The 27,631-nt window shown below is 40.1% G+C and overlaps 1 protein-coding gene across 2 annotated transcripts in view; it reads right to left on the reverse strand.

The window, feature by feature from the left end:
* ARID5B (AT-rich interaction domain 5B) overlaps nt 1–27,631 on the reverse strand; it is a 192,093-nt gene that overhangs the window by 71,809 nt on the left and 92,653 nt on the right. For both annotated transcript variants that reach the window (XM_007963331.3, XM_073019114.1), the window contains one exon: nt 23,819–24,049. In XM_007963331.3, the coding sequence (XP_007961522.3) occupies nt 23,819–24,049 (231 nt within the window). The remainder of the gene's footprint in view (nt 1–23,818; nt 24,050–27,631) is intronic.

Here is a 27,631-nt window from a genome sequence, read left to right on the forward strand (position 1 = left end):
TTACCTAGTCTCCCAAACAGTCTGTGTCCTTCAATGTGCACAGTTCAGGGCAGAAGAGTCACTATTAAATAATGTGGCTTGATTTGGAGATCAGAAATAGCTCTCTTAAAAAGCGCCATTCTTACTCATTTTATAAGTAAGTCTTCCTTTCACTTGATTAATATCACATCGCTACTTGTTTTTTAAATCAAAGTTGCAGCTATGTATTCCCTCGCTTCCTTTTTTCTTTTCTAATCTGACCAAGAGTCTGTTGTTTCTGACTTGACAGTCTGTTTCAAAATCCTTATTCTCTTCCACTTTCCAAATCAACCTTATGCTGACCAAATCCTTTGGCTCTGCAGTCCTTTATTCTTCTGGTACAAGAATATGACTCAAAATGTGGCAGTGACCTGCTCACATGTGCGTAAATATGGGATTTGGTTCAGTTGGTGTGAGGAGACTCAAAAGGATTCTGTGTCATACATGCAAATACATGGAACTCTCAAGATAACAATACTTCTTTCAGGGCCGCTCATTCATACTATGAATGATGATGGCCAAAGGAGGCAATATAGGGAAGAGTTCCTTGCCCTAAATCTAAGGAGCAAATGCACAAAAAGTCTGAGTTGATGAATATTCTAGTAAGCATTTTGTTATTTTCAGACATTCAGCTATTTGCTAACCCAGCACGTTCACAGAAAGTGTTACTTTAATGAACAGATAAGAATTGTTCATAGTAAGGGGTGTGAAACAGTCTTCTCTGAATGACTGACCATCTGCCACATCCACCAGGTATTGGGAAAGGGGCTGGAGACTTGCCTCAGTGTGTGGAAAGTCCAAGCAGAGCAAAGAGACAAACACAGAGACATGTCTCTGACTTGTTTCCAGCACTGACTAAAGACCTTATCAATACTCGTAAGAAAACAGATATGAAGTTCGTAACACGGGCACCATGGGTTCTGCTGCCCTGATCAATGAGCAAATTTAACCTTGCACTCCAGTTAAAGGAGAGCTCTGTGAATCGTTCACAATGAAGAGATTTTTTTTGGTTTGTTTTCAATTTACACTTTGCTTCCAGTTCTTTTCTGTCATTTCAGTTTTTTACAAGACGAGACCCAGGGAATATCTCAAGGGAAGTACATTAATTTTAGTATTCCTTTGATGATGGCCCTCTAATAATAGGAAATCCCCAGCCAGTGTCACAGATGAGGGATTGTTGTAGAAAAAACTGGGTTCCTGTCACATAACCAGGAAAGACTAGGCTTGGGGACACATAGAAGGGTGAGTGGAATTTATTGGGCAAAAAGGAAAACGGAAAAGCAACTCCGCAAAGTTAGATGGAGTCTTGTTAACAGGCTGTCTACCTCACCGACTGAATCCCAGGTTACCACCCAGGAAAGGAGAGGGGCAGCTCCTCTTTCCTGCAAAAGGTGTGAAATTCCCAAGGCTCTACCCCATCCTCCCAGTGCACAGGTCAGTGGGAGATTCTCCAGGGACCTTCCCCTTATCTGCCTCCTGCTTCTATCAGGATCAAACAGGAGCGCAGCTGTGAGACATAAGTAAAAGGGTAAGGTTTTCCAAAGGACCCCATGGCCCCCGTGGTTGAAGTAAGAGTGCCCCTTATCTGGAAATCCATATACCATCTAGAGAACCTCATTTTCTCACGTGTGTTTTGGAATCTCCAGAAAGTGGTGTTAGAGTTTATCCAGTTCAGCCCACTGGACTATATGGGCAAACTTCATTGTATGAGCTCCACTTACATGAATTGTAGTTCAGAAAAGAAGAGGGTTAGAGAACATGGGACAGGGGGACAGTGCCAGGCCTTAAAGCTACTAAAATGGTTACAAAATGTGAAATTTAGAAGAAGTAAAAAGAGTTATGTGATATTTGATATTATATTTACTTTTCCCAAAAGGAGAAAATTTATAAATCATTAACAAATTCTCCCCTCTGACTCCTTTCCATATTGTGTCATCTCCCAGTTGCTATGATTGTGGTGATGGCGTTGGTTTCTTAAAGACCCGGCTATAAAGTATGTGGACTAACTGTTGAACCAAACCAGGGAGCTATTAGCACCACAGTGGTTGTACTCTAAGCAATTGGGTTTACACAGCTCCAACTCATGCCTTGAAATGCTGAAATAAATTAACTCCTTTATTTAGACATAAACATTGTTGTAGAAAAAACCAAGTTCTTGTCACACGACCACATTACACCCTAGAAAGGGCCAGAATGGATGTTTCTGGTTCACACATTCTGTCCAGGGCAAAAGGAGATACTTCTTGGTAAATATCACTGACCATAATCTGGATTCTCTAATTTCAGAAACCCATTCCTCTGACAGAGTAATATTTATAGAAGATGAATTTAGGTTTTCAATTATGCCAACTTCCTCTTTCATATTCAAATGCTACATATATTCCAGAACATGTTTACAGAATTTTCCTATATTTCTAAATAAATACTCCAAAGAAGTTCTGAAATATACACATTTTAAAGATGCCTTTGCACACACCAAGTTATTCCCAGATGTTTTACATTCCAAATTTCTCAATAAATGAATAACATGCTAGGAAAGCAAACAAGAGCTGACAGTATTTAGTCTAAGTTTTTTAAATGGGATAACATGTGCAGCTAAAAACAATTTTCAATAACTATATATCAGCAGTTATTAAAGAATCCAAAGTGAGTGTTTGTGGGACTTGGCACTGAGCTCTATGTAAATGCAGTCTTCAGGCTGATTGTTTTGTGTTTCTCACAACCACACTGCAGCAACAACTTTTGTCTTCTATCTTCTGAGTTTTTTATATATATATATTCATGTGACAAACCCATGATCCCAGTTCACTGCCACAAATGCTCATTAACAAGCATCACAGTCCCACAGTCAGTTCTGTGAGCTTTGAACCAGTTCCAGAACGAGGGCTACAGCAAATGGCAGCTTGGCCTTTTCGTTTTTTCCATTTTTTACACTTAACAAAATGCAGAAAACTCCCAATAACCGCTCATTTCACACCTTTTATCTCCTTTATAAGTTCGTAATATTCACCCATTAAATCTCAAACTTTGCTATGTTCTTATGTAATGCTTAATTCTCTTCTCTGGCGTTGGCTTGTGAAATGTCTTTAATTAAAAAAGCTAAAAGCACTCTAAATCTGGATGGCAGACTCATTTCCAGGGCATTCAGGCATGTTGTCTAATTTTAAAACTCTGACAGGATACATGTAAATTTATGCAAGTTTCATAAAAGTCACAATTTCCTCCTTGAATTCAAGCTAAAGAAAATGCCCCTGAGCTCTTTTCAAAGCTGTTTGTTTTACTGGAGAGCTCATTTTGCCTATTGTGTTGGAGGTGATTATTCTGAAGAATATCCGATGTCAAAGTCCCATCAATCCACTAAGAATTAAGGAGTTAAATTTCCCGACTATTGATCAAACAGACTCTTTGATCATTATTTTATGGCTTTTAAACACAGATGGGGGAGGGGAGGAAAAATATTATCATGCAAATTATTTTGGTTGACAGTAATTAAGAAATTATATGTTAAGAAAATCAGTAATTGTTCACATGAGTCATTAATGTGTTTTCATTCTTTGTAAAACTTTCTGGCACGCCCTTCCTTTCTTGCTTTAAATAAGCAAGAACTGGAAAATATGCATAGTATTTGGAACCCAGGGGAGTGACATATTAATTCAAAGTTTGCTTGGAAGTGTAGCTTTGTGGAAACTCAAACATGTTCCCATCCTCTTTTGTTTCTACCTCCCTTCTACTCAAGACTCCTCACCAGAAAGTTAGGGTGGCCTCTTTGAATGTAAGGCAGGGTCTTCTATGGGCTGAGACTCACTTCCCTTCAGAGGGTCACAGTTAGGAGGGTCACAGTTAGAAGACTCGCTGCCTAGGAAATCTGTAAGAAAACCCACAAAATGTGGGAATTAGAACCAGCTCAGCCCTGGGCGATTAACCAGTCCTTGCTAATTCTGTGGCTCCCTAGGAGCAAATCTTCACTCTGAATTAAACCTTTGCCAAAGTTTGTTTTGGAAAGGTCTTAAATCCACAGGAAAGAGACTAAAAGTGTATGATGGAAGGCTGAGACAAGCTCCTAAATGGTTGGGACACCTTCGAATGAACTCAGGTTGGCTTATAAATGGCCAATCCCTAAAAGAGCACAAACTAAAATTACATTTGTTTTTATTGAAAGACAGCCTCAAGTGCTGACATGTAGTGTATGACATGGGATACATAATAATACTCTTAAACCAGTTCTGACATAATATCTCCGGCGGCCTAATAACCACAAATGATTGCTTTAGTTAAGAACTAGCCAGAAGCAAAATAGGCCATGTAAAAGTAGCTTGAATCATAAATGCCTCAACAATATTTTATGTCACTTTGTAAAAGTTAAAGGAGTCCTATAATAATTAACAACAAAAACACCATGTTCTTTACTATTGTATGGTGGTTGTGAAAGGTTATTTCATAGTCCCGAGGCTGCCAGTGCCGTAAATTATGCAGGCACCAAGAAGCATTAAGGAGAAATAATAGCAATTTAAACGAAGGCTGACGTAATTCATGATAAACAGTCATTGGAAAATATTACAATGTTGTCTTTTTTGAGTGGGTTTAATCAGAAGAATGTGACCATATTCTAACATAAACCACTTCTCTTTTCCATTGTGCTAGCACTTGGAATGTTGGCACTCACCCTAGCTGCAAGGTTCTTATTCACAATAATTGCTGAATCCAGAGCTCCAACACCTCCAGGGAACCTAACAATGTAAATTTGGTATTCTGATTGATGGAAGGAGCTTCCAAGACAAAGCTCCAAACCTCTGGGCTGCATGGTGGTCTAAAAGAGGGACTGAAATGTGAGATTCCTATAGCCAGGATACTTTCAAGAATACACATTAGAAAGATGGCTCAAGTAAAGCAAGCAGTGAAGAATTACTTTATTGTCATGTCTAATAGAACCTGGAGATGTGGTATGAATCTGGCAGTTGTCCTGATAAAAGGAAATCTTTGTCACAGATTGTTCTGGGTGAACTGTAAATATAGCAACACATTAAGAAGCAAATATGATGGGGAAGACCAAAGCAGCCAACTTTCATTAATGCAAAATATCACCAGGTCAGGATCATAAGACACAATCACAAGACAGGGTGGTCAAGCAGATGTTTGTATCTGAACACCCACAAAAAATTACCTTCTGTTCATAAAAGCCGACGGTGGCAGGCGGGGGTGGGGGGACAGGTTAAAAAAAAAAAAAAAAAAGGTCAGGAGTGCATCTCATGCCAACATGAAGACCGGGCAATATTTACCTCTCTGGCATCCACCCAGTCTTTGGAAACATAAAGATAATAATGATATTGGTATTATAATTGCAAAGCCTTCTGATGTAGAGTTCATTTAAAAGTCTTTAAACCAACTATTGATTATCTGTGCCGACGAAGGAAGGCAAGGATAAAAGAAAACACAGAAAATCCAATAGCTTATTTTTCCCACTGGTTTCTATTTCATTCATGATCCATTCTTTCCAAGGGCCATTAAGAGCAGCAGAAGTGATTTCATTTTTTCTTCCTCTCCTTTTCTCTGCCAACCTTCGGGTGGAGGTGCTAATGAGCTGGAATAAACTCAAATGAAGGGAGAGGAGGTCTGCCCAGGAAGTCAGGGACTTAGATAATCTACATAGTGGGGCCTCTGTCCCTGATAATCAAAAATTAATTGCCACCTTCCAAAGATCATTTAAAATATCCATTATATAGAAAACCCGATTATTTTTGATACTGGATCTTTTCTTCCAACTGAATCTATTTAAATCATCTCAGAGGTCAAATATCTGGCCACTCCTTCAAAAATATTCTTTCAAAGTAAGATAAATGGCTTTCTCTGGCATTTATACTATTAAATAATAAAAATGTATTTTATCTCCTCTTACCACATAAACCTTACTTTCTCTAAATAGCCCACTGTGAACATTATCAGTGAATTTTGCTCAGTGTACAAATATTTTATGTATTACAATGAGTAGCAGAACACAAAACTTGCAAATATTTATTTTTAGACATATGGGAAAAAAAGCAATTAGAGCTAAAAATGTGAAGAATGAAGAGCTCACTTAGAAGCAATTACATTGGACATGCAAACTGTTCTGCCATCAAACTTTTATTCAGATGCTGTAGAGCATATTAAGAAATATCACTTGCACACACACAAAAAAATATTATTTCACAACCAAACATTTCCAATCACTATAAACAACATCTGGGGGTCATTAATAACTTACTCTGCAGCTGAATTAGCCAAATAATATGTGGCCTGACTCACAATTCCTAAATTTCTGTTTTTGAAGGAAAAAAAAAAAAACAGAACAAAACAAAATACCATGACTTTTTTTTTTTTTTTTTTTTTGAGACGGGGTCTCGATCTGTTGCCCAGGCTGGAGTGCAATGATGTAATCTTGGCTCACTGCAGCCTCCGCCTCCCAGGTTCCAGCAATTCTCCCACCTCAGACTCCTGAGTAGCTGGGGTTACAGGGGTGCATCACCACACCTGGCTAATTTTTGCATTTTTAGTAGAGACAGGGTTTCACCATGTTGGCCAGGCTGGTCTTGAACTCCTGACCTCAGGTGATCCCCCCACCTCGGCCTCCCAAAGTCATGGCTTACTTTTTTCAAATATGTTTGCTGTCTGGGCAGTTTATATGAATATACAAACGTAAGTAGACATAATGGACAATTTGTGTACACATACGAGGCACATACTGTTTATGCATTAATCACTACTTCCCCTTATGTGGTGTCCTGTTTTTGTTTTGAGGAAGTTTAAAATTGTAATATTGAGTTCACTCTCCTTTCTCAGAGGCTTGTATATAATTAGCATATTTTTCAGACTAGTAAGAATCTGACCATAAGCAACATCTGAGAAGCTTCCCATTCCAAACTACTACAAAGCCTTTTGTACACAGCCTCATAACACATTTTAAGAACAGGCATACTGTTCAAATATTCCAGTCCTAAGATAAAAGAACTAACAATTTTACTGCCACACAACCCACTGTACTGAAACACCCCAAATATTTATACTAACAGGAGTTGAAAATAGTATCAGAGGACAATGCCAAAATATTTCTTCCACTCATTATTAGCAACAATCTTTGGGAAGACAGATGCCAAGAAGCCAGTGCTTTTCTAATTCACTGGGTCCTATCACATGGTTTGTTATTATAGGTTTCATGGGGAGCAACAGACTGGTTGACTTACGGGCAGGGTAAAATTGTCTTTAAGACAATCCATATTTACAGGGTTTTATTTTAATGCCTCTCAAACATCACTTTGAAAAGTATTAAATTTCAATTGTGAGATGCACCCTTTGGTTCACATTGCAATATCTCCAGAATTGGTGGCATCTCAATTGATGGCATTTTACAGTTGTTAATTGGCAATGCTTTTTATCGTATATGCAATGTGGCACATATAAAAATGGTGTGTCTTAGAAATGATATCTTAAATTTGATGAACCTCATTGGTCTATATCAGAGGTCAATACATTTTTCTGTACAGGGTCAGAGTGTCGGTATTTTCAACTTTGTGAGCCATACACAAGTCGGCTGTCGTAGCACAAAAACAGCCATAGATAAGATGTAAGCGTATGAGTGTGGCAGTGTGCCAATAAAACTCTGTAACAGGCTGAGGGCTGGACATGGCCCGTGGGTTGTCGTTTGCCCTATAGGCAGTAGACTGCAAACAGCACACTCACCTATGAGAATAGAGCCAGCTATGCACAGTGATGGAACCTTAGCCCCACTGCTGAATCTCCTAAAGGCAGAAACTCTATCATCCTCTGAGTCTTCCCAGTCGAACAATTTACCTACAGCAAGGGGTTGTACATATGCCAGATAAGGCTAAGGTGAATAACGGTGTTTAAATTCACACTGTTAGGCCGGGTACGGTGGCTCATGTCTGTAATCCCAGCACTTTGGGAGGCCAAGGTGGGCAGATCACCTGAGGTCAGGAGTTCAAGACCAGCCTGGCCACCATAGCGAAACCCCGTCTCTATTGAGAATACAAAAATTAGCTAGGTGTGGTGGTGGGCACCTGTAGTCCCAGCTACTCAGGAGGCTGAGGTGGGAGAATCGCTTGAACCCGGGAGGCGGAGGTTGCAGTGAGCCGAGATCGCGCCACTGCACTCTAGTCTGGGTGATGGAGCAAGACTCTATCTCAAGAAAGAAAACAACAACAACAAAAAACCTCACACCATTCAGAGGTGGAAAAGCAAAGACTATGCAGGTGAATTTGAAGAGTGTACCTAGTTTCCCCCATAGGAGCATCGCTGTATGTATTTGACAGAAGTCCCAGTCAGCTCAAGTCAGATTCCCATAATCATTATTTAAATTAATTAGAACAGTCAATAGGCTACTAAAAAGAAGCACAACACAACCCATAAAAGCACTGCTTTGCAGCTCACAGAGCAGAGTTTGAATCCCAGCTCCACTTACGCAGCTGTGTTGAAACACTTCCTTAAACAAGTCTGAGCTTCAGTCTTCTCATCTGTAAAACCAGAGAAGTTTAACCATCCCTACCTCAAAGTATTATTGTGAAAATCAAGGAGATAATATACATAGTAGGTGCTCAATAAATCCTAGAAAAATTCGGCTTCAATAAGCCTTTCGCTGAAGTATTTATCCTACTAACACTTCATTAAGTGGTTATCTCTTAGGGACACAAATTATAGGCACATAGCAGTGCCTGATACACGGTATGCTCTCAATAAAGGGTATGATCTAATGTCATTATTTTCATATTTTCATTAACTAAAATTCTAAGGAGATGAGTTGTCCTAATTAATGAAGTATAAAGTTTACAGAGAGTCATTGGAAACACCTTTTCTGTTTCACTGATGGAATGCAAGTATGTGAGAACAGAAAAGGTTCTTAAAGATCACTCAGTCCAGGAGTTCTTAATCTGAGGTTTCATATACCCTACAAATCCTGGAAAATAGATGCAGAATGTTCTGTATTTGCCTGACATGTCAATTTTTGCTAATAACGTTGTTCAAAGCCATTATTATTTTTATTATGTTTGCATGCACGTTTTATGAGATGATTCATAGCTTTCATCAGATTCTTAAAGGGACCTGAGATCCAAAAAAGTGCAAAAACCGGTCCGACATTCCATTTCATATGTAAGACATGGAGTCCCAGAGAGGTTAACTGAGTCATGGAAGCTCCTTATTTGGTATAAGGGTCATAATTCAGAACACAGTTCTCCTCACTCCCAAATGCTCTTTCTAGTACACTGTGCTTTTTCTTAATTTCTTGGTAGTTAATAGCATACAGAGTATATACCTCCAAAATCAGGGCTTTGCACTTTTACCTAGCAAAGCCTTTTACCCATCTGTAAGTGCCCAAGGAACATACCCCCTACCTTCAGCCACTACTTCTTACCACACGCTGCCTCCTGTCAGCACCAGCTCAACAGTTCCTCTATCACACCCGAACAGAAGCAATTATGGAAGGAGGAGCTGGTGGTAACAATTACTTTGTCAACTCCCATTCTCCATTACCACTGCAACCAACTTTAACTTTAAGCATTCCTACAGTATTGAGTCTCAATCTTAAGTGTGCACAAAGTGTGATTAAAATATTGGTAACAAGGAAATGTAAATTAGTACAGCCATTATGGGAAACAGTATGGAGGTTCCTCAAAAAATTAAAAATAGAATTACCATATGATCTGGCAATCCCACTATTGGGTATATAGCCAAAGGAAAGGAAATCAATATGTCGAAGAGATATCTGCACTCCCATGTTCACTGCAGCACTATTCACAATAGCCAAGACTATGAGTCAACCTAAGTTTTCATCAAAGAATAAATAGAATTTTTTTTTTTTGAGATGGAGTCTGGCTCTGTCGCCCAGGCTGGAGTACAGTGGCGCGATCTCAGCTCACTGCAAGCTCCACCTCCCGGGTTCACGCCATTCTCCTGCCTCAGCCTCCCAAGTAGCTGGGACTACAGGCACCCGCCACTGCACCCAGCTAATATTTTGTAATTTTTTAGTAGAGACAGGGTTTCACCGTGGTCTCGATCTCCTGACCTCGTGATCCGCCCGCCTCGGCCTCCCAAAGTGCGGGGATTATAGGCGTGAGCCACCGCACCTGGCCGATGAATAGATTTTAAAATAAAGTTTATCAAGGAAATAAATGCTTGATGTAATAGATATCACAATTACCCTATTTCATAATTACATATTGTATGTTTGTATCAAAGTATCATATGAATCCCGTAAATATGTATTATATATATCCATAAAAATTAAAAAAGAAAATGTGGTATATATACCCAGTGGAACACTATTTAGTCTTAAAAAAGAAGCAAATTCTGCCACCATTTGCAGCGACACGAAAGAACCTGGATGGCATTATGTGGAGTGAAGTAAGCTAGTCACAGAAAGACAAATACCACAAGATCTCACTTACATGTAGCATCTAAAAATGTTGAATTCATAGGAGTAGAGAGTAGAATGGTGGTTACCAGGGGCTGGAGTTGGGGGAGTTGGGGAGATGTTGCTCAAGGGATACAGAATTTCAGTTATATAAGAGAAATAAGAGATTTCTTATACAACATGGTGACTATAGTTAATAATGTATTCTTAAAAATTGCTAAGAGAATACATTTTAAGTATTCTCATTACAAAAAAAAGCTAAGTATGTGAGGTAATGCATATACTAATTACGTCAATTTAGCCATTCCACAATGTATACATATTTCAAAACAACACATTGTACATGATAGACATGTACAATTTTTGTTGGTCTATTAAAAAAGCATGGGTTACAAGATATTACCCATTCCAATTCTGAAGGTCTGAGGCAGACCCCAAGAATCAAACTTTTAGTAAGTGCTTCAGGAAATTGATGCACATGTGAAAATCATAGCCTGAGCTCACTTTCTTGCTTGTGCCCAGTATTCACTGAAGAAAGCTTTTTCCTGTTGTGCTTTGGAGCCCAGGCAAAACTCTGGATCTTCATTCTGAGCACTGGGTCTCAGAAGATACCTAGGTTACAGTAGGCTCTGATTATCTGATTTCTGTGCTATTGCTTGGAAGGAAAATAATCTTGGCAATAAGAGATTCCTAGAATCCATCAAGTGCTGATGCTTTTATGTATAAAGATGTTTGTTATAGTATTAATTATATATTATACATAACAGCAACAAAACAAAAGTGGAGGAAACAATCTAAACTTCTAATAAAAAGGGATTATGTAAACTGTGATAAATTCATTTTATGTAATATTAGGCAATCATTAAAATGGAGTTCATAAAATGTTTATAAGAATATGGGGAAATGCTTTATAATGACTAGAAATGTAACATATAAAATTGCATAAATAAAATGTTCTCAAGTAAATGAAAGTGCTTTTGAAAAAGACTGGAGGGAAATCGATAACACTGATGAGATGGTGGATGATGTTTAGGGAAGCAACAGAGTAGATAAGCATACCAGCTTTGAAGCCAGACAGACCTGAACTGGAATCCAGCTTGACCACTCACTAGTTTTGTGACTTTGGCTTATTTAACTTTTCTTTGTTTTTTAATAGAGACAGGGTCTCACTCTGCCGCCCAGCTACTTGGGAGGCTGGAGTGCAGTGGTGTGATCTTGGCTCACTGCAACCTTGGCATACTGGGCTCAAGTGATCCTCCCACCTCAGCCTCCTGAGTAGCTGGGACTACAGGCACATGCCATCACTCTTGGCTAATTTTTGTTTTGTTTTAGAAGGGATGTTGCCCAGGCTGGTCTCAAATTCCTGGGATCAAGGGATCTGCCCACTTCGGCCTCTCAAAATGCTGAGATTATTTAACTTTTCTTAGCCACTCTTTCCTCCCCCGTGAAGTGACGGTTAACACAAGCTTCCTTATAGGGATGCTGTAAGGATTAAGCAAGATAATGTATGTAAAGGGCTTAACATAAGGCCTGACATATGGTACATGCTCACAGAAGAGTGGCAATTATTATTATTACTCTACTTGTACTTTTCATAATAGAAATAACTTCATAATGAGAAAAATATTTTGAAAAACACATAAGCTGCTTTTACTATTTACTTTTTTTTCCTCCTTGAAATATGGTACTATGGGGATGAAGGAGGGGGGGCATCTGGTTAACGGAAGATTCTGGTTAATTAGGGTGTGCTGTATATAACTGCAGCTGTGATGCCATGCCCTTCCGCACTGGGCCACATTTGGGGGAATGGCATTAAAAGCAAAGGCTGAGTAGCTGGTGCCCGAGTTTCACTGTGGTTTTCCCTTAGCTTCATTCACTACTGTGCTAACGTTTAGCCACTGACTCACCTGACCAGTTTCTTCAACTTCCCGGTGGGGTCAAGGACACTTGTTCTCCCAGTTCTACAGAGTGGTGCAGAGGCCAGAAGAGGTGGAGGTGCTCTGAAAAGTATGAGGCATCTTCTTGCATGTGCAAGACGTTCCTCTTATGGCAAGACTGAGGGTGGGATGAGGAGTTACCAGGGTTGGGAGTGGCAGGGTCAAACTCGCCATGTCTCTGAGGCCACCTCCTCAGCTCATGTAGGTAACACTGGCACCAAGGGTCTGCAAAGCAACTTCCTGGGGCCTCCATAACAGTCCCTGGGTTTGTTCTAGTCCTGACACATTTTGATTTCCTTTCTTTCAACAGCTACGGGATAAAATGCATTCTCTAGAGCACGGTACTTGCAACTGTGCTACAGTAAAGACAAACCTCAAAAGAACTAATTAGTACTGACATCCATTGTCTTTCTGAAGGGGTATGTCCTGGAAATGAAGCGGGACTCAGCCCCTTGATAAAGTAATGTTTCTGGTGCTGTGTGTGATACCCTTGTTAAAAGATTTGATCTCCTGCTTCAAAGATATAATATTCATGCCTGGGACGGGATGAGGAAAGTGTCCTGCTGAACCCTATGTGTTGTGAACTTGCCTTTCTAGGATCTTCCATGCAACTCTCCCAAGAGAAAGACTCTGACTATAAATCATATGCAGTAAGCCAGTGATCCATAAGGGATCCTTGGGTTGTCAGTACCGTCTACCAAGTAGCCTTCCATATGAGAACGTTATACTGGCTAAACCTTTTTTACTTAACAATTTCCAATATGATGCCAGCCTGAACTGTGATCTATATTATATTCCTGACCCATAGAGTTACATTTAATTAGAAACCTGACAACGCCCTGTATGCTATCAAGCAACCAGCCACTGTTTCTTGGTTGGCCACGGTGAATTCTGGTATCTGTGTTAGAAGTTGGAAAGGTTCTTAGTGACCTCTGGATACAGGCTACCATTTGTCCTGACTTAAGTATGCTCCCTGATTTTCTAAGGAAGAGCATCCTTCTAGGTTGTGCAGACTACAAAGGTCTTTTAAGCATCCTAACAAATGAGCAATCTTTAGCCAAAGACACTGACCAAATTACAAACAATGTCTCTTTGGTTTGAAAAGATAAATAAATATTGAGAAAAATCCAGTAGAGTCTGGCACTCTGCCTTGAGAATGAGATCAACTGGCAATGAGCTAAAGCTAAAAGACCGAGGTCATGAAATACTTACCTAGGAAGAGAGATAGATGATGCAGATTTGAAGCCCTCTGGGATCCTGTAGAGTTTTTATGTCATTTCAACAAACATGTTGATTCTTAACCCCTCAAGGAGCTTAGAGTCTAGTGAAGAGAAATGCAACTGAAGCCATTAACTTTAACAACAGGCAGAGAGGGAAAAACATCTTTGGGAAAGTACTGAAGAACACATAAAGGACAAGAAGCAAAATGTTAAAGATGATTATTCTGAAGCGACTCTTTTAGCCTAGAAGCAGCCCATTAAGCAGCCAGGAAAGCAGGCAGGCACCTCACTCCTTTACCTCTGCTGCAAAATTGGTGCCTCTCTCCTTTTCTTTCTCACAGGCCCAAGGGAAGGATCCAATTTAATAAGAAACAAGTTGATTTTTCTTCAAGAAACTTCCCCTGGGTTCCAACCACGATGGGGGTCTATGAGAGGACTCACAAGCACTCGCTCCCTCGGGGGAACGTAACATCTTCTAGGAAAAGAAAAAGTTTTCGCTTGTGGAGGCTGCTTTTTGTCTGTGCAGAAAGCTAAACACGGCAGAGGAAACAATCTCTTTCTTGAGCTTCAAAGTCCAGAGTATTTTCCACCTCCTCACCTGAAATAACTTCCTCCTTTTTGTGTCCTTCAAGGTCCAGTTGAAGATCCATTTCCTCTAAGAGACTTCCTCTGACATTAGGACCCTCTTTTAGGCATCTTTTAACTCCAGTGGCACCTACGGTTTGACCTCCTCACTTCGCCCTAAGCCAACTGCCTTGCAGTGTCTGTTATATGGCAAACTTTCCCATGGACAAAGCTTTGGCAGATATCCTCTCCTTTAATCTTCAAAATAACTCCTGACTCTTAGCTCCAGGCTTCTTGAATTTTTAGTAGAAAAGCATGCCCCTTGGGGTCAGTAGACCTGGGGGTGTGTGGGGGTTTGCTTTGCTAACCCCTACTTCAGCAACATGCCAGGTCTGTGACCCTTCAGAAGCTGTTTAACCTCACTGAGGTCGCTCATGGGTAAAATGCAAGATCGTTAAGAGGATTACAAAGAACATTTGTAATGGCCTCTTGCTCCATGTCCTGTCTCAGACAACTTGATTTTTCAGTTGTCTAGAGAGCAGACATTAGTCTCCTAACAATGCCTGGAGTTCTGCCTTAAACATAGTTGGTGCCGAAAGAATGAAAGTATAAGCACCCAAGGAGCATTAGAATGTACCAATCTTCTTCTGCCGAAACCCAGTGTGTTCCTTAGTCCTCCAAGATGGCACCTGGAGAGCCCAAACAGCCGCTCTAAGAAGAGCTTCTTAGCGAGAGAATTTCTAGGCAACTTCCTAAGGGAACATAAAGCCCAGATGATGGAATCAAGGCCCACGCCAGCCAGCAATGAGAAGATTTCCTGAGGAGGCAGTACAGCTGGCTCTTGTGCCAAGAGCTTGGCTACTCTGCCTCCTTTGAAAACCCATTACCAAATCATGGCAAGCAAAATTTAATTTTAAAAAGGGAAATGATTTATGTGCTACAGAAATAAAAAAGTGACAGAAGCAGGAAAGCTTGCATATATTTCATTTTTTGAAATTAGACCTATAATTTTTTCATTAAAGAAGAATGCCAAGTTGGGAAAGCCAATGCATTCTAAGCAGAAAATTACGGAGAGGTGTATAATGAAAGTCCTGTCAGCATGGAAACCCCGTGTCTCACAGAGTCCATGAGGACACAGCAGTTCACTATCTGCCCCCTTCAACTTCTAAACAGTTTGAGCTCTTAAAGAGCCCTATCCTCATTTCTGTTTGTCGGATGAGATGGGAAGCCACTAGAAGTCTGAGTAGAGAAATGGCCGCTCTGGCTGGGGTGTTAAAAACAGACCAAAGGACAGCAAGGGCTGAGGCAAGAAGGCTGGCATAACAGAGATGAAGGGTACTGGCGGCCGGCACCAGGGTTTCTTGATTCCAGTCCAGTAGGTTTCAGATTTTGAATCCTTGTGATTATTCCTTTCCTAACCACTTCCCAACATGCCAATTTCTCTATTTAAATCCTACAAAATCTACTGTACATTTACATTCATCATCTAGAAATCTAGAGATCGGTTATCTGTTTTCCATCAGTCTGATCTCAGGAAGCCTGATCTCTTTCTGAGCAGGGTCTGGGCTGAGAGGCAGCTTAGTGTAAAGGTGCAAAGAGCATGGACACTGAGCACGGATGCTGATTTTGCCAGTTGCTAGCCATGAAATGTTGCTGTGCTTCAGTGTCCTTATCTGTGAAATGGGATAGCAATGATACTGACACACAGTATAAACGTATCCATCCGTTCATGTGACCGATATTTACTACACATCTACTATGTGCTGGGTACTGCTCTGTTCCCTGCACACATGGCTGTGAACAAGACAGAAAATCCCTATATACATTTACAAAGAGCTTATATGGCAGTGTGTGTGTGTGTGTGTGTTGCGGGGCTGGGGTGGGGTGGGTGGAGGGGTGGGGCAGACTGTAAACATGTAAAGAAACAAATACAGGAGTTAATTTCAGATAATGATGAGTTACAGAAATATAATGACACGCTGGATGATGGGATAGAGCTGGGCTTGTGGAAGAAGGATGGTCAGAGAAGACTTCTCTCGGGAGGAGACATTTGAGCCAAGGCCCAAATGATCTGGGAAGAAGCCAGATCTGTGATATCTGGGGATATACATTCCATGCAGAAGGACAAACAAGTATTTCTGGAATAAGTGATGTGGAATGATTTTTAATAGCAAATGATATACTTCATTTTCCTCAGCAGTCTGTATCAATACGAAATAATTTTGTGGGCATTTTCTGAGGAACCACTACAGACCCAATATGTGGTTGAGGTTGTATTGGGTGCTGTAAGAGGCACAAGAAGAATAAGTGAACAATGAGTACTTAAACAGCACTTACATGGACCATCTAAGTGCTTTTACTCCTTAGCTCATTTAATCTTCACAACAGCCCTGTGAGGTCAATACCTGTGAGGTCAGGTCCACAGTTATCTCACATTTTGTTACTCCCTTTTCCATATACTATAAAAGTGGGAAATTTTCTGTCTTGTTCACAACTGTTGTCCTCATAGACCAGAAGAGCACCGCACACATAATAGTTGTGGAATAAACACTGGTTAAATGAACAAATGAATGAATGAGGGCCTATCATGTGTCAGGCACTGTAATAGGCTCTAAGCATCTCCAGACAGCCTCACCTACAGTCCAAGGAACTTACATCAATCTAGTTCCCTGTCAGGAAATAATAAAGGGGAATACAGAGAATCTTCATTGATCAAGGAGGTTGCTTAAGTCGAGCAAACATAGACTTATTCTGAATCTCCACCACCGCTACCCCAGACCAGAACTTTTGCTTGTGATTTTTCAATGACCCGGTCTTTCCTGCAGCATGTATGTGTGTTTTTTAATTGATAAAAATGTCTACTTCAGCCGAGAGAGAAACATGTTGATGTTGCTAATGTAATGGAATATAACCTTCTTGCTTTTCTAGATGAAATGCTAGGTGAAATATTAGTCAATATAGACACAAATCGTTTCTTATGGGGTGAACAAAAGTTTATTGTACCCATGAGCCCAAATATTTTTAATAACCCATTGAGCCCACTCAGCTACAAAAGGTGTACAGAGTTATTTTTAAATCTCCTTTCAAGTTCCAAAAATAGAAGAGAAATCCACTAATCTTAGCCATTCCATATATTATGACTCTGTAAATTAATTTACAGTAGCAAAACACAAAATTCTTTTCCCAAGAGAAATGGTATTCTAGTTTCTGAGGCCTCTGCCCAAGGAGGTCTTCTCTCTCGCTCTACTTTTGTCTTACTCTCTTAGAAGCTGAGTCCATCTGTTAATCATTACATGTATCACGGAGCACATCCATTACGCCTCTACCAGCACTGAGTTGGATTTGGTTTACTATGTTGTATGATGCCTTAATGTTCTCCTTGTTTTCACTTTGGTAGCACATGCAACAAGGAGAAAGTGCCAAGAGTGACTTGGTTAGACCACTATTTTGTTGTTGTTGTTTCTTTGTTTGTTTGAAATGGAGTTTTTGCTCTGTTTCCCAGGCTGGACTACAATGGCACGATCTTGGCTCATTGCAACCTCCGCCTCATGGGTTCAAGAGATTCTCCTGCCTCAGCCTCCTGAGTAGATGGGATTACAGGTGCTTGCCACCATGCCTGGCTAATTTTTGTATTTTCAGTAAAGAAGTTTCACCACGTTGGCCAGGCCGGTCTCGAACTCTTGAACTCAGGTGATCCACTTGCCTTGGCCTCCCAAAGTGCTAGGATTACAGGCATGAGTCACCATGCCCAGTCTGGTTAGACCATTCTTTAACAATAAACAAAACCTCTAGAAAATTTACAAAGCAAAACAGTCCTCTGAGTAAGATCTCTGAAGATTAAGGTCTTCTGCATAAATAGCAATATACGAGAAGCACAACTCCTTTTCCACTTAGCTTCAATGAAAGACAAATGTCTGCCTTCTTATCATTTGGGAGATCGGTGGGTACTGCAGGCAGGCAGAGAAAGTATGAATGTGGACAGGGGCCAGGAACAAAGCCATTTGATCATCGAAATCCATTGTGACCATGAAACCTACTTTGGCAAGGAAAAAAATGTTTACTCACTTGCAAATTCCCATGATCCTTAACAAAACAACTGCCTTTCCTTTCATTTCCAGCAAAACATGTGATGTTCAGAAAGGAAGAGGCAGAGCCCAGCTCATCCTTTATGTTTCAAATTAATTTTATACATCCTGAATTTCCTTTCATAAAAATTCAAGGTTTTGTCCCTTCATCTCTTCTGTTCTCTCCCTTTTCTTTTTCTTCTTTTGTCCATAATGTCATTATTTCACTCCACAGGAAAAACAGGACTGGGAAGTTCAGTACAGAGATAGAAAAGCCTCTTTAAAAACATACCATAAAAAGTAGAAAACTCTTCTTTTCCATTAACATTCTATTATAGTAAGACCCCAGGAGCCTTAGGGAATTGGGTTCCTTCATGATTGAAAAACAAGATCATTTTGGACGAATATGAGTTGTGCAAGACCTAAGACTGATAGAAACAGTAGAGAATCTTCATTTATTAAGAGGATTCTCTAAAAATCAACTGAATACAGTCTTATTTGGTGTCCGGCAAGTTGGCTGTTATTACCTGATTTTACAGATGGGGCAAGTGAGGGACCTTATGTCACTTGCCCAGAGGCACAGAGAATCAGATGGTTGAGCCCTGATTTAAACCTGGGCTATCTGCCTCTAAGCTTAGCACTCTTTCACTATCCCCTGCTGTCCCTCCTTTCTGGTCCCCAGCAGAATGTGTATTTTCATATTGACACAGCCAACCCCTTCTCCCTGAAGATCAGAGCTCATGGTGTCTGCACATGAACAAAACACCTGATGACAGGCCAACTCATCTCTTTTCTTTCCTGGTGAATTACCACAACTTTCCTTTAACCCCATCCCATCACACACACACACACACACACACACACACACACACACACACCCCAACTGCCAAAAGACTTAGAAGCACAACTTCAACTTCCTATGCTTCTTCGCAAATCAAACCTCAGACCAAAATAAACTGTTATCTCTTTTTTAAGTCAACCATTTCTTAATCCATTTAGTCCCACACACCTTGAATAACTGATTTCATCTCATTTATGTATATTGAGCTGCCTTACATATCTTTGATGGAAGCCAGTACCTTAAAGTTATCCATTTATCTACTGTACTGAGTGTGCCTCTGTTTGGATTTAGCTGTCAACACTTCACACATGTGAAATCATTCTGTGTGATATTAATGTAAACACTGTGCATTACAAAGTGGTGGACAGTTTATTGTTCTAACAACAAAAATAGACAAAAATGTTTGTATGTGTTTGTTTTTTCTATGGCATAGAAAATAACACAATATAAATGACAGTATGCATTTTACAAAAGAGGAATCATTAAAAAAGGTAAAAGCAAGGTAGGGATTGTTGGAGAACGCTTGATGTTAAGCTATTCTAACAGGACGGTGGAGGCAGGAATTATGCACAGAATAAAGATTCTTATGAAGAAAAAATTGCCATTCACATCACTTTCCCCTCATTGGTATTACAAGCTCATTTCCTAATTGCATGCGCAATACAATGAGTTTTCATAATGCTTTAATGGGGAGTCTGTTGCTTTCGTTTTAAAAATAGTCAATTCTCTTGTGCTAAGAAAAGAGCATATTGCCTTTAAGAGCAGTGTAACTGACAAGATGGAAGAATGCAAGCAGGATGTCGAGACTGAAGCTTTTCAATCACCTACCATTAATACGATTCAATTTATGCTTATGTCATAGGTTTAGACATTGCACAGCTCTGTAAGCAAGGAAGGGACCTGAATAAAATACAGTGAAGAAAGCAGATGGTATGCTATCAAAACCCTTCAAGCCTAAAATAACCTTTTCCAAGTAAGGAGGATAGTTAATTAAAACCAGGATATATTTACTCAATTCTGAATATCTCAATGTAAATAAAAATCAAAATGACGCTACTGTAATGTTGGATTAAATGATGAAATTTCATCTATTCTATTTTTCTTTAATAGTTTCTAATCAAACTTTTCATTAAATAGCTTCATAAAATGCCACAGAGAATTTATTTACAGGGACTCATTACAGATTTAAAAGCCTTACTTTTATTGTTCAATTAAACTTGTTATTCAGTGGACAACATTAAAACAGCAGCAGAGATTGGTGGGGGGGGGGGCAGGGGTGTATGGGCAGTTGGGCAAGGTCATCCTACAATGCAGTCTATTTTCAGAAATGAATCCAGGGAATGCAGGTAAGCTCTAAGGCACACAGAGAAAACTCAGACTCATTCCTATCCAAGATGAAAAGCCAGCCCAGCTCCAAAGTCACAGCCTGGGTTCTTGCCAGGCTTGGTCATTGAGTCACATGTGTGTCCCACAGGTAGAGAGGACATCAGGCCATTTATGAAACGCACCCAAAGGATAGTGACTAGAGGCAGAACAAACCTAAGACAGACCAACAGTTGATTCAGGGTGAAGGCAGCCATTACCCAAAATTGAAGGTCAGAACATGAGTTTTAAACAATCTATACATTTCCAATAGTTTTTTAAATTAGAAATGAGTAGTTATTAACCTGCTCCCTATCTTTTAAGACCAGATCAAACCCTGCCTTTTTCACGAGGCTTTCCCTGACCCCTCACCAAGATTGCCATCTTTATCCACCTCCCAGCCCACTGCTAAATTCCTACCACACTTGCTTTCTGCAACACTCATCAAGTACTTAATCATTGACTTTCTTGTAACATTAGTTAACCTTTCAGGTGTGTTAATCCTGTCTTCCCCAATTAGATTTTAAATTCTCAAAACTAGCAAGAACCAAGTTTTATTTATCTTTTGAACACCTCCTCCCATCCCCCACTCCATAATCGCATTTAATAAAAGAAAGCAAAAAGTATATTAGTTAATAAAATAAACATTATTCAATCAAGGAAAGCAAACAGTGTCCTTTTGAGAAGGACCTTGGAGGTATTTTATGGCAATTTATGAATTTCATGTGTCAAAGGTGTAGCTGCTAAATGCTATAAACTCTTTGCCATCAGCTCTACCATTCATCCACCTGGTGATATGGCCAATAAAATTTGATTTTTACAGCCTAGGCATACTGTTACCTAAATTACATTTGACCAATTACTGAAGTCACCAAACGTGTGGTACAGAATATATACTGTGTAGAAAATTCATCTGTGGGCCCCCTGGCACTCTCGGTAATCTGACAGAAGTGTTTCAGTCATCTGGCAGTGTTTAATATTAGGAACATTTGTTTAATGCTAGTCACTAATTAAATTTATGTTCTTCCACCAACTGTTAGTTGGTTGGAGAAACTCAATGCCACATTTTAACAAACACTTTAACCCATGTCAATTTCAAATGCAACCAGTTGGAGATTTAAAAGGGTACTCTTTGGAAATTTAAGTTGTGACTGAAAGTGGGATGGTGGGGAGGGATGTTAGTGAAGCTGCTCAAATCTGCTCAAAATAAGCTTGTTGGTCCACTTACTAACATGAAAGACTTTAAGAAGTACAAACTATTTGAAGTACAAACAACTAAAAAAGGTCTAATACTCTAATTATTAAACTAGCCATCTAGAAGGTCTCTAAAGGTACCTTTATTCCAAAAGAAAGCTTCCACTTTAAGAGGCTGGAGAAGAAAAACAGCATTAAAATTAGCTATACCAGAAGAAAGTTCAGGAAAACATTCAAAAGTCAGACGCTTGTGTTTGTGAGAACATTTAAAACTAATTTAGTAACTCTCAACCATTGTGATCACTGTTAAATTGGAACTTCTTTCTATTACCAATTCTAGATGCAACAGCTTTGAAACTCAATGACTAATAATTCTTAAATTAGCCAAAAAGGTTAAAACATTTTTTTCCTCATATTACATTGTGAAACTCTAATTTTGAACACTCTTAAATGAGGGAACACATGCTTTCGGTTTTATTCTCAGGAATTTAGAGACCTCTTGAGCGGCAAGTAGGAAGCAACATTTGGGAGCCGGGCACGTGGAAGAAAAACTCAAACACAGGTATTGAACAGGGAAGATATGTAAATGCTGATCTGAAAAGAGAGGGCATTGTAAAAAATGTATTGCCTACATATATCTACTTGAAGTCAAAGGATATTTGAATACTAAAAATATAACAATAAATCAATTTCTTTGAAGACGAAAAAAATAAATACTAATAGTTTTGCCCTCTTACAGAATGACAGTCATTTGATAAGCCAGAGTTGTGAAAGATACCCAAAAAAACAATTTAGAGGGAAAAAAATGTCATGGCTCTTAAAATCTAATGGACTTAGATCATTTGGTTCCCCTTCCTCTCTCTCTTCCTTTCCTTCTTATCATCCTATGCCATCTCCTCATCCTCGCCTCGACTTTGTTCACATATCTACTTGCAAAATTTCTCCAGCAGCAGCACCAGGGCTGTTGGAATCATGAAGAATCAAATTTAAGAGGCCACAGTGGACTCCTGAAACCATACCAAGATCTGCAAAAGATAAGCAGAGTAACCTGAATCTGGATAATCTGCCAACTGGGGATTCTCGGAAAAACGTCAGCCGACAAAATCAAGGAATGTTTCAGTTCAGAGGGACCCTATGCTCTCTCCAGGCTAAGGGTCTCAACCTCTTCTTCACCCAGGTAGCCATGAGGGATTCAGCAGGGCTCAGCCAACCCAGCAGTCACTCTGTGGTAGTGATTCCAGAGAAGGGGTAGGGTGAGAGCTGTAGTGTTCACGCCTCTAAGTATAGAAATTCCCAGGAACACAAGCAGTTTGATAAGGCTACCCCAGGGTATTCTGACATCCCTGCCCAGCCCGCTGAAAACCACTGATATGATCCAATCTTTTCAACAAACAGATAAGAAAGTGATAATGTAAGAGAACGACTATCTTGGCTTGCATCTCGCCATCTACTGCATCACATAAGGCTTCCCCAACTGGTGATGTGATATCTTCTTCTCCCGCTCTGTCTACATGTAGAGACATGTGACCGGTTAGCTAGGCAGAGATGTGGATTAAGATATGTGTGCATGTATCCATCTTTGGTGGGCACAATGTGCATGCATGCACGCGTGTGTGTGTGTGTGTGTGTGTGTGTATGTATGAGTATATGAAAATATTCAGGACATGGAGATCTATTACCAACCATCTATCTATCTATCTATCTATCTATCTATCTATCTATCTATCTACCATCTCTCTATGTGTCTATCTACTGTACAGGACTGAAGTGGTTATCTATTTATCCACCATACAGTACTGAAGTTGTTTTCTTTGTATCTATTTATCTATCCACTGTTTACCATTGGTGCATTTTATAATACCTTATAACAATGAAAAGAGAGTGACTGGTTAAATAAAAAAGCACATGAATAGACAAAGCCTTTTGAGAAAGGACTAACATGAAAGCTTCCTGTCCTAAAGTCCAATTTCAAGGTCGACCAAGGAACTTCAGACTACACTGAACAACAAATTCTAAATAATCATCTCTTACTCATGGTAAACAGAGGCTGTGAAGGAGGCAATGACACCTTATGCTGCAATAATGTGGGGGATGGGAGGGATGGGGCAGCACATGGGGCTTGTGAAAGTGAGCCCCGTTCCCCATCACCGCTCTTCAGAAGAACTGAAAACAACTAGGCACACACGCACAAGTATCAGGTAGGAAAAAAAAAGACTCACCAAACTCATCGCATATACTCTCGTTTTCTATGAGAGTCGGGTGGTCAAAGGTGTCCCGACAGTACAGGATCTGAGGGTTCCTGCTGACCACTGCAATGCCCCCCAGGGCCAATGCAAACTGGTCCGTTAGAATGGAAGATGGCTTATCCTGGATGCGTTTCAGCATCGAGCGGTACCGGCAGTACTGGGGGTAGCTGAGAACTATCACGTTCGTTTCTTCCTCGTCCTCCCCTAGACAAACGAGAAAACACTTCCATTACCCTCTTCCCTCTGACAAAGAACTTTCATGGCCATGGTATAATTTCAATAATCACTTCTGGTTTCGGACTAAAAAGACTCTCATCCTTGTTACAGTCTGGGGGATGCCAGCATCCTCCCGGCCCCACCTCACCCATCCAGCCCCACAGAATATGCTTCAGGCTACCTGCACAGTGGACCTTCTTATAGAGAAAAGAAAAGAGTAGGCTGGCCCTCTAGACACAGTAAGCAATATCTGTGTCATCAGCAAGCAGCAGGACCCAAAAACTGTTTTGAAAGAATCTTCATGTTTTGAAACATTAAAGTCGTCATCATCATAGGGAAAGGCAGAACTTTGCTGGGCTTCTTTATATTTATTTCTAGTTTGGAATTGCTCTTATATTGGATTATACAGATGATCCTCAACTGAATGATGGTTCCACGTAAGATTCCATGACTTTATTATCATACAAAAGCAACATGCATTCAGTAGAAAGCATACTTTGTATTTTGAATTTTCATCTTTTCCTGGGCTGTGGATATGCAGTAGGATACTCTCCTGTAAGGCTCGACAGGGGCAGTGGGCAGCAGCTCCCAGTCAGCCATGAGATCAAGAGGGTGAACACTGGTACTCTACAGTATACTGTGTTGCCAGATGATTTTGCCCAGCTGTAGGCTACAGTAAATGTTCCAAGCACGTTTAAGGGAGGCTAAGAAAGCTATGTGTTCAGTAGGTTGGGTGTATTCAATGCCTTTTCGACTTGATATTTTCAGCTTACAATTGGTTTGTTGGGATGTAACCCCACAGAAAGTCAACAAGCATCTGTATCATCTTTTCAATGCTTGAAGCCTCTCAATAGGTCATCTGGCCCCAAAGATGTCCATGGGTCTAAAAGGCATCACCATCTGCTCTGGGGTCATGAGTGCTGTTTAGCAGCTATTTCCTGTTCTCCTTTTGGGCCTGTGGAAAGCCTGTGTGCCTCACTCTCTTGGAGGTCAATGGCCTTCTGACTTTCCTTGGCCAATGAGATATGACAGAAGTGGGTGGTTGCTTTAAGACCCAGTGAGCCACTGACCACAATCTTCCTTCGTCTTTGATGTGACCATCTATGATGTTCCAGATAGTGGCAACTCTACCAGTCTGGGTCTTGGAGTAAAATTAACATGAAGCAGAACCCCTGGTTCATCCAGAAGAGACATATAACATAAGCAGAAAATAAACCTTTGTTGTTCTAAAGCAATGGTGATTTGGGGGTCATTTGTTATTGCAGCATGATCTAGCCCAACTTGATTGATACACCCACCTTCTCTATCCTCCCCACACCCATACCCCCTCTCTTTTAATGTTCCTCAAATCCATCTGGTAACTTGGCACACCTCAGAGAACCATGCTGGGAGGACTCCCTAAGCATCCTTGTGAGAGAGTTCTATCAAAACCACCTTAACTCAGGGGAACATTTCAGCAAATTTAGTGAAGCTTCCTCTTACAATGATCTTAATGCTTATTTATACCTCACTTTATTTTGTGCTAATTTGTAAACACCAGATTCTGCATGGATGAAGCCTTCCTTCATCTTAAGCTTGAGAAATGGCAAACACCATGTTTTGGTGGCCTCCACCTGTACAACATCAAGCTGAATTTAGGCTCCCTGACCCAGTTTGCCATCACTCTGCATCAGAGTGGTTGTAAGCAATTCCCAGATATGTCACTTGCTTCTCCAAAGGGAAAACACTCAATATTTCAAGCCCTTACCATGCTGCAGGGAATTGCACTAGACAGTTGTTAAGGATACCGACGTTATCATGGCCATCTGGTAACCAGTGGGAGATGAATGAGCAAGGACGAAACCTAATGATGGAACATAACCAGTACCCATAGAAGGTGTGCATGTGACCTTTTCAGATAGGAGGCCAATACCCAGATGTATTTCTAATTATGCTCACTTAGTTCCTCAGGCTGGCGGCTTTTCCACGGATGGAGATGTTTAGCTGCTTACAAGATGACATCTTTTAACAGTGTACACGTCTTCAACTCCTGCCTGGTCTGTGGATAGCTGCTTTGTCAGCTGGCACACTTAATTAGAAGGAAATATGTTTACCTTGAAGGCAAGTCCCCAAATGCAAACTAGTTTTGAGATGCTGATATATGTCCCAAGACATGCCCATCTGAGATTTTTACAGCAGACCAAGACGCTAAGTTCAAACTTTGGGTTCAAAACTGTGCTTTTTATATAGCTAAAGCACAAAAAGTTTTAGCAAAAATATTCAAATGCTGTCAGTTCTCCAGAGTTTTTAAGCGCTATTTCAAGAAGCAGCCCCCAACGTGTCAATTGTATTATTACACTCGATTTGTATTCTACTCGATTTGTCTAAGACATTGTTAATGAGAGAGAGGCCTATAGCCATGAACTGGCAGGGCTACCCCTCATAGCAAGCTCATAGCACTTAATACCCTCTCCTATATAGAGTAAATACTGAGCCTGAAAATACCTGTTGATTCCAAAATTCTATCTTGGTTGTGCAACTAGCTTTCTACGATGGGGGTAAAGGTGCATCAATTTCTCCAAGTGTTCTTGAAATAAAATGGAGAAAAATGTGTGTGCTCTCAGGTTGAAGGAATATAAATGAACAGTTTCGGAGTAAGTTTCACGGAAGATGCCACCTGGACTCTTGGGACCACTTTACTTCCTTCATATCCTTTCATTCTCATTTTGCTTTTTTCTCTAACCATTCTTCATGATGATGCCATCTCTAACTGCTTCCCAATTCTCTGTTCTGGATGGAGTCGGCTCCCTGGCAATCTTCTGTGCCTAGAAATGACCTCTTTTTTTTTTTCTCTCCACCTCATCCTAGCTCAAAACATTTAGGTCACACAGTACCCAAAACACTAGCCAAGTCATGAATCCTTCTCTTTCTGCTGGAAGAAAAGCAGCAAGTTCCCCCTACTCTCAACTCCTACAACTGTCTCTGCGTTCTGGAGACAGTGTTGCTAATAGCGGTCCTGGGACTGTCTGCATCAGAAACAGATACCGTGCCATCGAGAACCAGTGGTTCGGCATCTCCAAGGTTGGGGTCTAGGAATTTACCTTTTCAACAAGCATCCCAAGTAGCTCGTGCACACTAAACTTGGAAACCAGTAACTCTGAGTTTACTTTTTTGCAAAGGCTTAAAGTAAGGTAGTTAGTTTGGGTTTTGTGAGATATATATACATATATCTCACAAAGATATATATATATTTAAATAATATATATTTGTATATATTAAATATATCTATTTATATATACTAAATATATATATATTTAAAGTTGTCAGAGTTTTAAAAAATTCTTATTTCTCTCCTAACCCCCCAGTACATAGAACAAAGAACCAAATTCTCTTCCCTCTGCCACTTTTTCAGGATTGTTACAGATATCACAGAAGACAGCAAATTTTAAAATCCCTCTTAACTAAAAATATGAGAAACGGAGAGACTGTTTTCTCGTTTAGAAAGCAAGTATTAATGCTATCTCCAGTGCTGATAATAAAACACTAAAATTTACAAAGGTTTTTTATACAGCGTTTTCACATCTCTTTTGT

The sequence above is a fragment of the Chlorocebus sabaeus genome, chromosome 9 (genome assembly GCF_047675955.1).
Source record: "Chlorocebus sabaeus isolate Y175 chromosome 9, mChlSab1.0.hap1, whole genome shotgun sequence".
Taxonomy (NCBI): domain Eukaryota; kingdom Metazoa; phylum Chordata; class Mammalia; order Primates; family Cercopithecidae; genus Chlorocebus; species Chlorocebus sabaeus.